Source organism: Monodelphis domestica, chromosome 6 (assembly GCF_027887165.1).
Source record: "Monodelphis domestica isolate mMonDom1 chromosome 6, mMonDom1.pri, whole genome shotgun sequence".
In the NCBI taxonomy this organism is placed as follows: Eukaryota; Metazoa; Chordata; class Mammalia; order Didelphimorphia; family Didelphidae; genus Monodelphis; species Monodelphis domestica.
The window spans coordinates 6,636,655-6,652,192 of NC_077232.1; the positions used below are offsets into that span (position 1 = coordinate 6,636,655).

General features: G+C 45.1%; 1 protein-coding gene across 1 annotated transcript in view; it reads right to left on the reverse strand.

The window, feature by feature from the left end:
- Positions 1-15,538, reverse strand: part of TOP6BL (TOP6B like initiator of meiotic double strand breaks) — an 88,087-nt gene that overhangs the window by 24,138 nt on the left and 48,411 nt on the right. Inside the window, exons 5-10 of the mRNA XM_056803726.1 lie at positions 13,588-13,671; positions 12,759-12,814; positions 12,474-12,545; positions 9,029-9,230; positions 4,771-4,927; positions 2,625-2,774 (exon numbers count right to left, since the gene is read on the reverse strand). Of these exons, the coding sequence (XP_056659704.1) occupies positions 2,625-2,774; positions 4,771-4,927; positions 9,029-9,230; positions 12,474-12,545; positions 12,759-12,814; positions 13,588-13,671 (721 nt within the window). The remainder of the gene's footprint in view (positions 1-2,624; positions 2,775-4,770; positions 4,928-9,028; positions 9,231-12,473; positions 12,546-12,758; positions 12,815-13,587; positions 13,672-15,538) is intronic.

Here is a 15,538-nt window from a genome sequence, read left to right on the forward strand (position 1 = left end):
TTCTCCATTGGTGTCAATGCAGTGATCCTGAACAACCTGCAGGGATTTACGAGAAAAATCACTATCCACAAGCAGAGGACAAACTGTGGGAACAAAAACACCGAAGAAAGGTAACTGCTTGAATACAGGGGCTGAGGAGACATGACTGGGTATGGAGACTCTAAATGAACATCCTAGCACAAATACCAACAACATGGAAATGGGTTCGGAACAAGGACACATATGATACCCAGTGGAATTGCGTGTCAGCTATCATCGGCTAGGGAAGGGGTGGCGGGAGGGGAGGGAGGAAAAGAAAATGATTTTTGTATTCAATGAATAATGTTTGAAATTGACCAAATAAAATGTTTAAATTGGAAAAAAAATTGAGGCAAACAGAGGTTAAGTGACTTGTTCAAGGACATAGCTAATAAGTGTCTGGGACTAGATTTGAGCTCAGGTCTTCCTAACTTGAGGGCCAGACCTCTTTCAAAATGTTTGAAATATTTAGTTAACTCCAATCAACATAATGAATAACCCACAATTCCCAAGGGCTCCTGATGAAAAGAGCTAATGGATTCAGAATACAGATTGAAATCTATTTTCTTCTCTTCCTTCCTTCTTTCCTTTTTTTTGGACAGGGCAAATGTGGACATTTGTTTTGCATGTCTATACATATTTATAATGAGTTCTGTTTTTCTTGCCTTCCCAGTGGGTGGAATAAGGGGAGGCAGGAGGGAGAGAATTTAGAACAGAAAATAAAACCAAAATTTTAAGAAAGTCACAGGGAATACTGAGCTGGAGTGGGGGAAGGGAGGGTGCAGAACAAGGCAATGAGGGAGGGCAAGAATAGCCAGAGAGCAGTGTAATGGGTTCAGCTTTTACCAGTCACCAGCCCAGAGTACCAGGGCAGAGGCTGGAGAGCCTGGCAAAGAAGGCAAGATGTGGAGGCCACAATCATTCTTTGTGGCCCCAGCACTTCTTAGCCCAGAGCCTGGCACCTGGCTGATGGATGTTGGACAGGCTAGGTGGGGAGCCCTTTCCTCCCAATTCGGGGCTCTGAAAGTTCTGGCACTTCCTGAATGCCAAGAAGAGTCCTATCTTCACAAAGAAGGCTGGTGATTGCCAATGTTAGCACTGACTTGAGCTGGACCGCCATTACACTATAGACATATGATCTCACATTCGTCCAATGTACAAAGGCCACTTGGGCCCTGGCCTCAGTCAGGCTACCCACCACAGGCTACACAAGGGAAGAGCTCTTGGGTTGACCAATGCCTACATCTTTCCTGAACATACTACCCCTGCATGTCCTTGATATGGAAATCTAAAACCTGTCCTAAGTGAGGAGCATGGCACTCTTTTCAGGCAAAGGCCCAAGCTGGCTGTCTGATCGTCTAACAAAGCCTTCACCCCAGCCCAGGCCAGACAGCATCTCTCTCCCAAGGGCAGTAATCCTGGGGGCCCCAACTGAAGAGATAACAGACACACCTGCAATGGTAGCCCCACTGGGGCAGAAGGGAAACATACTGGCTGATTTCTGGATCTCCGATTTCATCAGAGTGGATCCTCCCTCCACCAATATGGATCTCAAATCCCTCTAAAACTCAGATCTCTGAGAGTTGCTGTGGCCAGAAAATTCACCCCCTGCCACCAATCTGATGGTGAACCTCTGTGAACTCGGCAAAACTGGTCTTCAGCCAACAGGACAGGTCTGTCACAAACTTGAACTTTCTAGCTCATTATACGAGCAAAGACTTAAGTCAGAAGAAACTGGACAGGTCAATGAACTCACCTCCCTTATTTTATTAATGAGGAAATAGAGGTCTAAAGGAGCTAGTTAACTTCCCCAGAGTCACTCTGGTAATACATATCTAAGGCAGGATTTGAATCCAGGTCTTTGTGTTAACAAACATTTACAAAGCCTCTACTCTGTGTAAGACACTGGGCTGTGTTGGGGATTCAAAGAAAAGCACAGAACAGCCCCTGCTTTCAATAAGCTCCTAGTCTAATGGGGGAGGGGGGTCAGGAGAGACAACCCTCAAGCAGCTATGCATAGATCAGATACCTGGATATCATAATATCACAAATCAGATATCAGGACCAAATGAAGGGAGTCTCGGAAGAAGGTCTACTCTGGAATTCTAGATGCCCCACACCTAGGCTGCCCCACAACAGGATCTACCCTTGGAGGACCCAGAAGCACTCCGATATTGGCTTTGGAGGCATTGGTGGCCCTGCTAGATACCTAGACCCAGGGACACCTAAGAATTTCAGTATTATATCAAAGATGATCCTTTTCTTTTTTTTTTTTAACCCTAACTTTCTGTCTTAGAAGGGCTGGGCAAAAGGTGTTAAGTGACTTTCCCAGGGTCACCAGCTTGGAAGTGTCTGAAGTCATATTTGAACCCAGGACCTCCCATCTCCAGGCCTGGTCCTCTATCCACTGAGCCACCCAGCTGCCTCTGTCAAAGATGATTCTTTTGCAAAAGGCTAGAGAAAAGTTCACCTAACTCATATAGTAATGTTAGCCATGCTGCAAAAGATCCATGCCTCAAATAAGCCAGAGATCAGAATCCTTAAGAGAGTTGACTGTTTATTAAAGACTTTGTTATTACCTGACCATCCTGATCTCCTTCACCTACCCCAGGCCTCGGTCAGCTGAGCCCGAAATCCATTGGAGAAATCCACAAAGAGAAAGAGCAGCAGAACTTCTTCCTCCGTACCAGAGTCCTGGGGCTGGCTCTGCTCAGGGGACTCTATGCGGTAACTCACATCTGGAAGCAGGCAGGAGTCTAAAGGATAAGATATTTTGTGATTTTCTGAAATAAGCAAAGGTTTCAAATATTCCAGGGCTAAAATGTCTGCCCCAACAATAAAGCTGAAGATGACTGAGGCCCAAAATAGGGAGTTTTATTCGCCACGAGGCAAGTCATGCCTCTTTTCTAGTTTCAGCATCTAGAAGACAGTCTATAACCTCTACTTAGTGGAATCCATGCAGAACAACAAATGGCCTGGAACACTGGGAAGGCATAATGCCCACAAGAATACAGCCTAAAAGGCTTAAAATCCCAAATCCCTTAGATATATACAGATTCCAGCCAGAAGCCCCAGAACCATGAAAGATCAAAAAACCTTTGCCATTATAGTTTATTTCCTGGGGACTGAATAAGTGCCAGACTCCCTACTAGACTATTCAGGTTGGAAAAGGGTGAAACTTGGAAAGTTGGAGAACATAAATTAAAGGAGAAAAGAAGAAAGTCTCCTGAGATTTGCCTAGCCGGCCTCTGCCATCAAACTTTTCTAGAAGGCCATTCCTTGGAGATGCAGAGAACCATCCACCTCTCTTGGGAGGTCTGTTGTTTTATGACTGAAGCACCAACCACCAATCACAAAACAAATGAACATTATTTTCTAGAACCTTCATTTCATTCTGAAACAGCAGAAAAAATACAGAAAAATGGTCCCATTCCGAATATTCTTTCTCCATCTAGGACTATGCCTGTCACTTCTTTTTTTTAAACCTTTACCTTCTGTCTTACAATTAATACCGTGTATTGGTTCCAAGGTAGACGAGTGGTAAGGGTCACATAGCTAGGAAGTGTTTGAGGCCAAATTTGAACCCAGGATCTGGCTTTCAATCCACTGAGTCACTTAGCTGCCCCCATATGCCTGTCACTTCTGAACACCCCTTTCCTTCCCCTGGAAATGCTCTGAGGCTTCTTTCTCCCACTGGTCACCATGATCTGCTGAAGCCAGCTGCCCCAGCTGCCCTAGGGATTGCAGTCAGTTAGAATTTATATAATACTGAAGCTAAGAGCCCTGAAGACTCCTTGGCCCAGCTGTTTCATGTCCACATTTACTCCCATTCCTTGGTGTACCTGGTAGTGTGGTCAGACCTACAGATCTGAATTTGGTGCACATACCTGAATAGGAAGGATTGATTACCCAAACGCCAGTATCAGTAAAACCATCACAATGCCATCTTGTATCTAATGCTTGGCTTTGCTAAGCTCCTTTTACACGATGCCTTATTTTGAGGCTTGAGGCTAGCTGCTTTGACCATAGAGCCTGGTTAACATGGCACCACTACTCACAGAGAGTCAGAGCTTATAGGGAACTCGGAGGCCTCTGGACCAAGTCAAACATGGCCAAGAATGTTTTCTCCAACCTCACTGGCGTGAGGCCCTCCAGGCTCTACCTGAAAGATGGGAGGAGAGAGGGGAAGCCCACTACTCCCCAGGGCAGCCCTACTCAATTTTTCCTGACCTCCAGCCAAATCTGCTTCTCTTTAGCTTCACTACTGCTCCTGGGCCCACACCAGGAAGCCAAGAAGAACAAGGTTGATCCCTCTTCTACTTAATGGCCCCTCAAGTTCTTGAAGACAGTGATCATGTTATTCAACTGAACATCTACAATCCCAACAACCAATCCGCATGAGGCCATGGGTCTAGATTCTCCAGAACTGGAGATAAGAGCAAATGTGATGATGCTCTCTCAGCAAGCCCTGAAAGGTGATAAAGGCCCACTCCCTTTCCCCACGATGAATGAAAACAGCCATAGAAGGGGATGGTGGATTGATACCATGTTAAGTGCCATATTAATTAGAATTCTATATACTTTGGCTCCACCATTTTGCTTCAAGTGGATGGCCTGAACCAGTCCTCTTTATCCAACATGCCAAAGGTATTGGGCTCTACTTTTGCCCACATCTGCCTTCTATAATTCCTCCCTCCTTTCTTACCTTTTCTGTTTTTTTTTTCATTTCTGTAAAAAGAGAGGGAGTCGTACCTTCCTCCAAACTGATATTCAAGTTGGGTACTGCATGCAAGTGATATTTCTTCCAGTCCAAAAGGTAGGAATTATTGTCGAAGACAGTTAACAGGTTCTTCTGATTTGGAAATGTTAGAGGCAGACCTGAAGGTCCATATAGAAACACATATGGTGGCTAAAGAAAAATACCAAGTTTTTGTTCCTAAATACCCAGTATGAAATGGGTTATAACAAATACAGAAACATCCTACTGACGGATTAACTATGTGAATGTAAGACTTACTCTCTTTGGGCCTCAGTTTTCCCATCTAAAAATAAGTATTAATTCTGATGTCCCTTTCAGCTGTTCTGGGCTTCCCTCTAATGCTGACATTCTGTGGTGCTGTGACTCTAGGTAGTCTTTCACTCTGCACTAGGCCTTTCCCCAACTACTGAAAGCTGTAGCCTCCCAAATACCCTCAGGACTTTGGGGTTTAGGGTGAGCTAAGTCACTGAGACTCTGACATCTCCTCTAGGAGACGCCATTGGAAGACTGACAGCTGCCTCTCCACCTTATGCTTCTGTTGCTGGCACTGTCTTCCATGTGCCAGGGCAAGAGGGACTAAAAGGATTATGAATCTTCCCTTATCACTCATATTTTCTTACAGAGTGAACTTAGATAAAGATGTTTCCTTTGAAGGTTATCATGCTTGGCCACCAGTCAGTGATAAAAATGAAAATGCAGGCCAGGATGGCAGGAGGTGGTAGTTGGAGATGGGGGCACTTTCCCTCATCCCAGGAAAAAGGCCATTGGAATTAGTCATGAAAACAGCAAACAACTTTGGGGACAGGCAATTCAGTGATGCTGACCTCTCATTACAAAGCCACATCTGTAAAAGTGATTCAGGAGAGGAAAAAGACCCAAGGAGGGGAAGGTCTCAATGAGAGAGAGCAAGGCAGTAAAGGGAAATCTGGGGCTCCCATGACTTCTATACTGGCATGTCTGTGGAAAATGATAGACACCAGGAGTGAGGTTTCCTTCAGAGAACTCTAGCCTGGAAAGGCTAGAAAACCTGTTTAAATTGTGCTACAAAGGCCATTAAAACAGTGACCCTGACCTCGTGTTCCAAAGATCCATCATCCCACTGGTGTGGATGTTCACAAACTCAGACCATTAGCCCTTTATGACATGGGAGAAGCTACTCGAGATTGCAAGGGACACACAATTAATTGTCTCAAGATTCTGTGGGCAAACTTGTAGTGGACAAGTAAACCTCATCCTTGGACAAGAGACCATACTCAAAGCTTTCCCACTTGGTGGGACCCCACAAAGCTTGTACTCTGGCAACGTGGCTTTTGAAAACCATGAATCCCCCCCATGCCACAAACTCCAGGAGTACTTCTTTCTGTGAAGGGTCACACAGCTAGGAAGTGTCTGATGCCAGATTTGAATCCAGGATCTCCCATCTCCAGGTCTAGCTCTCAATTCACTTAACCACCTATCTGATGCCCCCAATGACTCCTAAAAGAACCTAATGACCCAGAAATTGAGAAGTATCAGTTTTTTTGTGCCTTGAGACACAGGCTAGTTTAGCCTTCCAAGATTTCCAAACAGCTCTCTGAGTGATGTGGTTTGGGTCTGAGCACAGAGGGAGGGAACAGCCCAATACCAGAAAGCGTACCCGCCCCACCACACCAACCTGTTTCCCAAGAGCTGGGAGAAAGGCCATACATTTTCCAAGAACAAAGACACTCTCTTTCCAGGTTCTGCTTCCAGCCCAGACCTCTCTACTCAAGTAAAAGTCAGCCTTCCTCTGGGTAATAGTACCTGCCTACTTCATAAACTTTCGCAAAAGCATGACAAATGTATGCCTCGCCCAGCTGGCATTTAAAGTCCACCACTCCCACTTTAACCAGCATAAAACACACCTGCCAAAGACATTCTCTTAAGACAGCTGACAGCTGAAGGGGCAAATTAACCCCACGAGCTTGTGTAGCCTCTAAGCCCTAGCTGGGTGAAAGCCTCCTGACCCCTGTGGAAATCCCCTCAGTGCTTGGGACATGACTGGCTGCCTTTATGGGTCAAAAGAGCTGCCTCTGACCTGAGTAACACAGCACACACGTCTCTTGTAAGACAGAAGCTGATAACCTTGGTCCTCGTGCTCCTTAAAGATACTCATCCAAGGACCCTTCCTGGAGCTCAGTCTCAGGGAAAATGAATGGTTAAAGAGAGAGAAGAGGCTTTCTGTATGACAATGTAAGACTACTTTGTAACTCAAAGTGTTTCCCTTTTGCCTTCTCCATTTGGAAACCTGGAGGAGCCGCCTTTATAGCCAAATATAGCCAGCTCCTCCCCACTGCTTTGGAGCATTTACTCCCCGGGCTTCCCTAACTATCTAGTGTCTGTTCCCATTTTATCTTAGCTGTCCTATTTTATGTTCATTTTTAATTCTGTAAGCTTCCTCAGGTACTGAAATCCTCCCTGAAGACCTTGACCTCCTCTTCTTTCTGGAAGCCCTTTTCAGGATGTTGGCACACAGAGGGCCCAAGAACCCTGAAAAGGAAGCATTCTCCCAAGGTTCATCCCTTCCCAATCTCCCTCTGAGGACCCCAGGGGCTGCTGGGCAGTAGCAGCAGTTGGCCATGCCCTTCTTCTGTAAGCCAGCCCTCAGGAGACCCATGCAGTTGGCGGCCCGCTTCTTGCTTATCTACTTGCTCAGGATTCTGTTCTAGCCCTGGGCCCTGGACTATGACCACAGGCTGTCAGTCAGTCTCTCTTGATCTGTTTTTCACCTAACCCAGGCCACAGAGAACAAGAATTTTTCCCCTAAACCCACAGTATAATCTTAATGTCATTTTCTTGCTCTGAAATCAAATCAAAATTCCTCCTGCATGCTTTTTGAAACATTCCTCCCTTTCCCTCCCAGGTGCCCTCATTCTCTGTTACATCCTGGTTCATATTCTCTGCTTCATTTGGGCAAACCTGCCTGCCAGGAATGATGGAACTCTCTAAATTATGCCATGGAGAAAGCTGATTGTTAAATATTCAGTATGAGAACGAAGTCAGCCAAGGTTACAAATGGGGCTAGACTGACTGCCTAGATTTAAGTTACAGAAACAATATCAGTAATACATATTAACGGATTTAGTGGATGGAGAGTCAGACCTTGAGAAAGGAGGTCCTTGGACTCTGAATATTTCCTAGCTGTGTGACCCTGAGCAAGTCACTTGACACCCATTGCCTAGCCCTTACTGTTCTGCCTTGGAACCAATACACAGTACTGATTTTAAGACAGAAGGTAAGGGCTTTTTACAAAAAGTAATGCATATTAAACTAAATAATAGATGCATTTGGGAGAGCTGGTTATTAAGCATTTAGCGGTATATCACTAGCTTCACCCCAGGTGGGATTGGTTCACTTCTTTCTCAGAGCTTTTACATACACAAGCTCATATAATTACTTAATGTGAGAACTGGAATGAACCCTGGAAAAATCTAGTCCAACCCTCTTTCTGTAATAAAATTAACTTGCATTAATACTTTGGGATTTGCAACACACATCAATGACTCCTTAAAAATGGTTGGAAAAAACCAAATGTTTGAAATAAAAGATAAAACGCTCCTTTGACTGGCCACATTGAGCCGCTGGCCTCATGAGCAAAGTGGAGCTACTTCATGCGTCTGGACTGGCCCTGCCCTGGGGATGCCTGGGGCTGCTTTGGGATGGGTCTCCTGGCCCACTAAACCTCTGGCTAAGAAACCAGTTTTCCCACTTGTTTCAAAAGGAGCCTAAGGAGCATTAGTCATGCACGGATCCCCAGCAGCCAGGGCCATGCGGTGCCCTTCGAGCTGCCTGGGCACCAGAAGCCTTACTTAGTCCTGCCCACAGAGTGCTGACCCCAAAGAAGAACCCCCTGCCTTCTGCTTCCACGGCTACTGCCACGGGCTTTCATGGGATGCTAACCCTTTCGGCCCACACTTAAATTATGTTTACATGGGAAGACTTTTCCCTGTGTCCCAGAAACGTGGGGAACATTAAAAAAGGTTTTGGAATTGTTTCTATATGGTCTTAGGGGAAGGTTGGAGAGCTCCAAGGGAGGTGTCCTATTCTTCCAGTCCTACTACTGAGGCCTGTGTTCTTTAGCCCAGTGCACACCCAGAGGAAAGATTACACCAGAATCAGCCCTGGGTCTTTGGGTTGTGTAAGTGTCCAAACTGCGGGTGTATATGTTGGCCTCAATCTTCAGGCCTGTGCAGACTGATTGCCAAAGACAGTTTGGTCTCAGTGTCATTAAAAAGATATGAAGGCTGTGGAGAGCCTGCTGGTTTGGTTGGGATAAAGCTGGTGGCCACAGGGACACAAAGCAGCTGCTGGAGTGAGGGTCAGCTCCCCAGGTAAACCCACATGGGCTTCTTCATCAGGAATGAAGAGGGCAACAGGATGCCCCAGCACAGGGTGGATTCTGCTACAGACTCGCTGGACCCCAGGAGATCCTGGCCTAGTGACAAAGAAAACAGGAAAGGCAAGTTGTAGGGCCTCTCCCCCTAAAGGAATGGCTAAAAGAGACCAGCCCTGTTTATGAATCCCCCTCGAACCACTTGGATACACATGCACACACATGTGCACGCACGTGCGCACACACACATACACACACGCTCTCTCTACTTTCTCTGCTCATAGTTGGCTTTGAGGACTAGGTTCCACCTGGGATGCCATCACAACTATCACCATGGGGCAATACCAATCCACACAAACAGGTTTCTTGGGTGGAAAAGTCTGCACTGGGCAGCCTCTGAGGTCCCTCCCACCTCTGGGTTCCTGTGACCCCAGCCCGTTTCTGCCTATGCAATCAGCAGGCTTCCTTTACAAAGGAAAACTCTTTTGCCAGCTTCATGATTTCAAGGAGAAGCAATCAATAAGGTGGTTTTCATGAGCACAAATGATCCCATCATCCAGCCACAGAGTCAGGCTGAGGGAAGGCCCCAAAATAATTGAGGCTACGTAGCACACCCCCTCAGCCCAGATGCTGTTTATTTGACTAGGAAAAGTCCCTGTTTGCTAAGAATAACCGGGTAAGCCGGGCCATCTTCCCTCACCAGGAAGAATCCATCTGGGAGTGAAATTAGGTAGATATTCACCCACTAACAAGTTTTTCCTATGAAGGAAAATATCAATGAACCCCTTTCTTTAAATCAATGAATCAGAATATATTCCTCCAAACATTTCCCCTCAACATTGGAGCAATTTACTTCCTGATTGCCTGGAGTCAGCTACAGCTAAGTGATGAGAAAACCCTTTGTTCAGAGTATCCCAAGGGTTTCTGGAAAGGAAGGGGACAAGGATAGGCATTTATATAGCACCTACTAGGTGCCAAAGGCCCTGCTAAGTACATTACAAATATTTCATATGATCCTCACAACAACTCTGCAAGGTAAGTGTTATCATCATCCCCACTTTACAATTGAGGGATCTGAGGCTAATAGAGGTTAAGTGACTTGTCCAGGGTCATACATGCTGAGATCAGATCTGAACTCAGGACTTCCTGACTCCAGACCTAGAGCTCTATCCATTGTGTTAGCTAGTTTTTCCTGGCTGGTGAGAATTGGTCCTATTCTAGAGGGTTCTTGGGAAGGCAGATGCCATTGTTGAAAGAGAAGCTTGGTTCCCTTTTCTGGCATTTGGTTTAATTAAGGATCAAGTTATACCCTCCCAAGAAGTTTTGAATCCAGTAAGATAGCTTTCTCAAGGCCTAACTACTCAGGATCACTGCAGTCTAATCCAGAAACTAGTTCCCAGGCCTGCCCACAAGTATTTCTTCACCCCAAAAGATGAGTCAGAACCAGAGAAACCCAAGACAATGGCCTCAAAGAGAGCCATCATTCACCAAGAATGTCTTCTGGCCTGGTCAGGGCAGACTCCCCAATCTCCTTATGCTGCATTCAAGTGAGCTTTATCAAAATGGCTGTTTGCTGTTTTGGACAGGGCTGTGAGGTACTGCTCTCTACCAGTGAAGACCAGCAGCTGCCCTTCAATTTATAATCTTAGGGTAATGTCTGGGACTGAAGAATTTATTGATTTGTCCAAGCAAGTTCAGCTAGCATGTCAGACAGGATCTGAACTCAGGTCTTCCTGACTCTGAGGCTGGCTTAACTAGTTGAAAGGCTTTCAATTCCATGAACAATACAATATAAATCATATACACAAAAAATGTGGCAATCCCTCAGAGATAAGAGTGTCCAATCATCTGCCTTGTCTCCTGAGAAGAGGCAGAAGAACTAGAGACCAAATTGCCAACATTTGCTGGATTATGGAGAAAGCAAGGTCATGGAAGCAATGAACATGAACTTGAATAGACTCCAGAAAATAGTGGTGGATAGAAGGACTTGGCATACTATGGTCCATGGGGTCACAAAGAGTCAGGCATGATTGAATTACTGAACAAAAATACCTGAATGGTTTTTGAGGGTAGATGACAGCTCTAGTTATCAAGCAGACAAATGTGATGGGCAATGCATCTATTATTTAGAGTACATGGCTCCTATATTTCTAATAGATCAGCACTGATTTAATGTGAAAATAATTTTTATATGCTTAAAAATATTAAGGACTTGAAGGCACTTAGAAGTCATCTGGCTCAAGCCCTTAATTTTTTTTTCTTAGCTCCTACTCCAGTGCCTTTTATTTTATTTTAAAATATTTTTTCATGTTTACATGATTCATTTTCTTTCCCTCTCTCTTCCCTCCCCTCCCCCCCCCCCCCCCGCCCAGAGCCTACAAGCAATTCCAGTGGGTTGTACAAATGCTATTCTTGATACCCATTTCCATAGTATTCATTTTTGCTATAGAGCAATCTTTTAAAGCCTAAACCCCAAATCACGTGCCCATATATACATGTGATAAATGATGTCATATGTCTACTCCCATAGTTCTTTCTCTCAATGTGGTTAGCATTCCTTCTAATAAGTCCTTCAGAAGTGTCCTGTCAAGACCCTAATTTGAATGATGGGGAAGTAGAGGCTCAGAGAGATAAAGTCATCTCCCCCTGGGAGCTTGTGTCAGTCTCGGGAGAGTCTGGGTTCTCTGTCCAACACCCTGGAGCTCTGGGACCCCTGTTGGTGTAAAACTGTGGAACAGACCTGGGAGCAATGTTGGTAAAATGTGAGCACACATTCATCTGACTTTTCTAGGACCTCTGATTCATTGCATGAAGATCATATGCACGTAAACAATATGTTGCTGAATGTAATCGAATCCTTGCACCCAGCAGTGATCTCTCATCAGTGAGTGCACACAGAGAGATCAGAGTGCAAGTCCTCATGACTCTCAGTTGCTGGGGATGAATACCTTGGGACCAGTAGGATGCCCTTCTTAAAATTTAGCTCAGCAGTCCTCACACAAGAGATCCACTGTGTACCAATGGGCCTATAGCCAGAGAACAGATGCATCTCTGCTGCATATCTTTAAGAAAAACATAAACTCTCACCTTGTAGTGATAACTGTGATACAATCTGGATGAGGGGGTGAGATGCTGAACTAAAAAAGCCTTTGGGGTCACAGCCTAGCTTTAAGATTCTCCAGCTCACAGGTGGAGTATTGGTAGAGGGGAAGGCAGTGCCTAGCAAATGATGGAATCAAGCCTTCTGCACCATTAACTCAAACTGCTTGACTGAACCATCATCTCCCAAAGTCCTTCCTCTTTCCTAAGTCACAGGGATGGGAGGAGACAGAGCTTTTCCTTCACCTCATATAGTGGCGCTGATCTGTGAGCAGCCCAATCCCATTTGGCAGCTTCACAATGGGCTCCTTCTCAGCCCTGGGAAGGAAAGACACAACAAGGAGAGACAGTTCAAACCCCAGTTCCTCCCATGTCATGTTCTGGCTCACAGCAGAGACTCTTGGGATACCACCCTAGGGGCCCCTTTCCATGGCCTGGCTATGTTGGGGATAAGTCAGCTTTGAGGACAGAGACTATACTTGTTATGGCCATGAGAAACAGTACCACCTTTGTGGCCAGAAAGGAACTTACCCAAAGGTTTCTTTGGAGAGGACTCCATTCACCTTCATGCTGAAGTGAAATGTGACCTACAAACAGATGAGTGGCTAGAGTATTCAGCCAAGCAAACACCTCCCATTCCCCATCCATTAGCAAGCTTTTCCTCATGGATCAATGCATTTCCAATCTAATTCCAAAAGTCCTTATTGGGCTTTCTCTCTCTGAATGAATCGGAGTATATTTTGGTTATCCAGGGTTCAAGGAGAACTGAGGAATCAAAAGGAAAAGAGGCATCCAAGGTAATGTAGGGAGACAACAGCAAAAGTGAAGATGGAACCCCAAGGAAAAGTCTCAGGCTTGAAGCACAGATCTCTTTCTATCTCATCTTATTAGCCACTAGGGAGGGCCACAGGAGATCAGAGTACCAGGCTTGGAGGCAGGAAGTCTCCAGTTCAAGTATAGCCTCAGATACTTACTAGTTGTATAACCTTGGGAAAGTTACTTAACTTCTGTCTGCCTCAGTTTCCTCAAATTTAAATGGGGATAATAATAGCACTTACCTTGCAGGACTGTTGTGAGGATCAAATGAGGTAATATTTGTAAAAAGCACTTAACACAGTGCTTGGCTCAGAGTAGGTGCTAAATAAATGCTTGTTCCCCTCCACCCCTCGTTAGACTCAGAAATGCACCGAAACCAAACCAGTTCAACACAATAAAGCGTCAGCATTGAAAGACAAATGGACAGACCCTCCTGTCTTCAACCACATAGACATCTCCAGCAGAAAAGATGATGAGCCCCTACCCCCACCCCAGACTGCTGCTGTCTAGAAGAAAGGGCACATCAAGCTCACAAACACTTTACCTTTGGGTGAACTACGCTGGTTTTGTGCAAAAACTGCTTTATAACCAGACAATCTGTCTTCAAAGTGGTGGGCTTTTCATCAACCTGTTAAAAAACACACACACGATGAGCCAAAGCCTCAGATCACAAATGTGCCAAAATATGGTGCCACTTTTGGGCCAAGAATGAGTACTTCACATGGAGCTATTTGAACATTCAGAGAGAAACAAAATTAAAATCACCGAGGTCAAAACGAGAAGGCAGGAAGAGGCTAACAGCTCCTTGGAGATGGGAGGGGAGAGGGGGAGCTTAAAACCTCTTCTGAAGAGCTTGAACTTGGCACTTTATAGGCAAAAGGACTCTTGGGAAGTATGTAAACAAAGCATACTTGAGGAAGATAGTCCTTCTGGCTGTATAAATAATATCAGGAAATATTTGTAAAGCTCTCCATAAACCTTAATATAATATAGAAATGCTAGCTATTATTATTAGATAATGGGCCAGAGAAAACAATGCTTAGAAGCAACAGTCTTGTCTTGGTTCACATTGAAGGTCATTCTACTCATGTTGTTTAAAGAAAGATTTTTTTAAAGGCATTTGGGGTTAAGTGACTTGCCCAGGGTCACCCAGCTAGGAATTATAAAAGGTCAAATTTGAACCCAGGACCTCTTGACTCCAGGTCTGGCTCTCTCTCCGCCTTGCTGCATAGCTGTCCCTTCTACTTATGTTTTAAATAAATTCCCAGATGCACATACCAACAACACTATCATACTATACACATATGTGTATTTATATACACATATATAAAAACTATAGAATAAATCTACAGCATTATGTTTTGTTTTGTTTTTTAAAAAGCCCTTACCTTCTGTCTTGGAATCAATATTATAGCGGTAAGGACTAGGCAATGAATGGGAGTTAAATGACTTGCCCAGTCACACAGCTAGAAAGAATCTAAGACCCCATTTGAACCCAGAACCTTCCAAGTCCAGGCCCGGCTCTCAATCCAGTCAACCACCTGGCGGCTGTAGGCACTGTTTTAAAGTAGTCCATCAACTTAGTAGGCTTATATTATTTCTCTCCCTTTCAAACATAAAAAATAGCACAGAATATAGAGAGCATCAATGTAGAAAGGGTCCTTAAAGATCACCTAGTCCAACCTCTAATTTTACAGAACCGGAAAACAAGGCCTAGAGAAGTGGGTCCAGTATCAGTTAGGCAGTGAATGGCTAGATGAAGATTCAGCCCCAGGTGCTATCCGTAAAATACATCTTTGAAATCCGTGACCCAACAAAGGAAAGACAGGGTTAGGGAACAGAACGAAAGGCCACGAACATCCCAAAGCAATCTTGTAGCTAAGTAGGTCATAAAACCTGTGCTCTTGGGGTCCTGTCATGAAGGAGCCACAGGAGCTTAGGAAGTACATGGAGAAATCTCGAAAGGAAGCCCAAGATGTTGCCAGGTGACAGCAGGGCTTCCTTTCCAGCTCTTCTCTAGCTCTAATCCCCAGGAAAGGAGTACCACTGCACACTTCCCAGAAGCCTTCTGCGGCTGGGACCTGGGCACGGGGCTTTTGTGGCACAGCTGGAACACCCTCTTCCTCTAGATAGAAAAGCCCCTAGGCCTGGGCACCAAGTCACATGGCTGTACCAATTACCCGATGGTGGTGCTCGCAGCAGCTAACCATGTTGCTAAGGGGAGCCTCATTTTTAGATGCTGCCAGACAGACGGTGCAGAGGCTGGGTTCACAGCTAACATCTGCCCCCTAACAGGAAGGGTCTTGGAATGAGTCGAGGTTCCCCTGTGCATGATTTTCCCCCTGTGCCAATTCAGTGGTGTCCAACTGTTTTGAGTCTGAGGACCCCTCTCTAAAGGAAAAAACCTTTAGTAATTAGGGTTCGAGCTGTTTTAAGCTCCGGTATTACCGAGGAAGTCTGACCAAAAGCTAGGACTTCAGTAGCACTTGTTAATG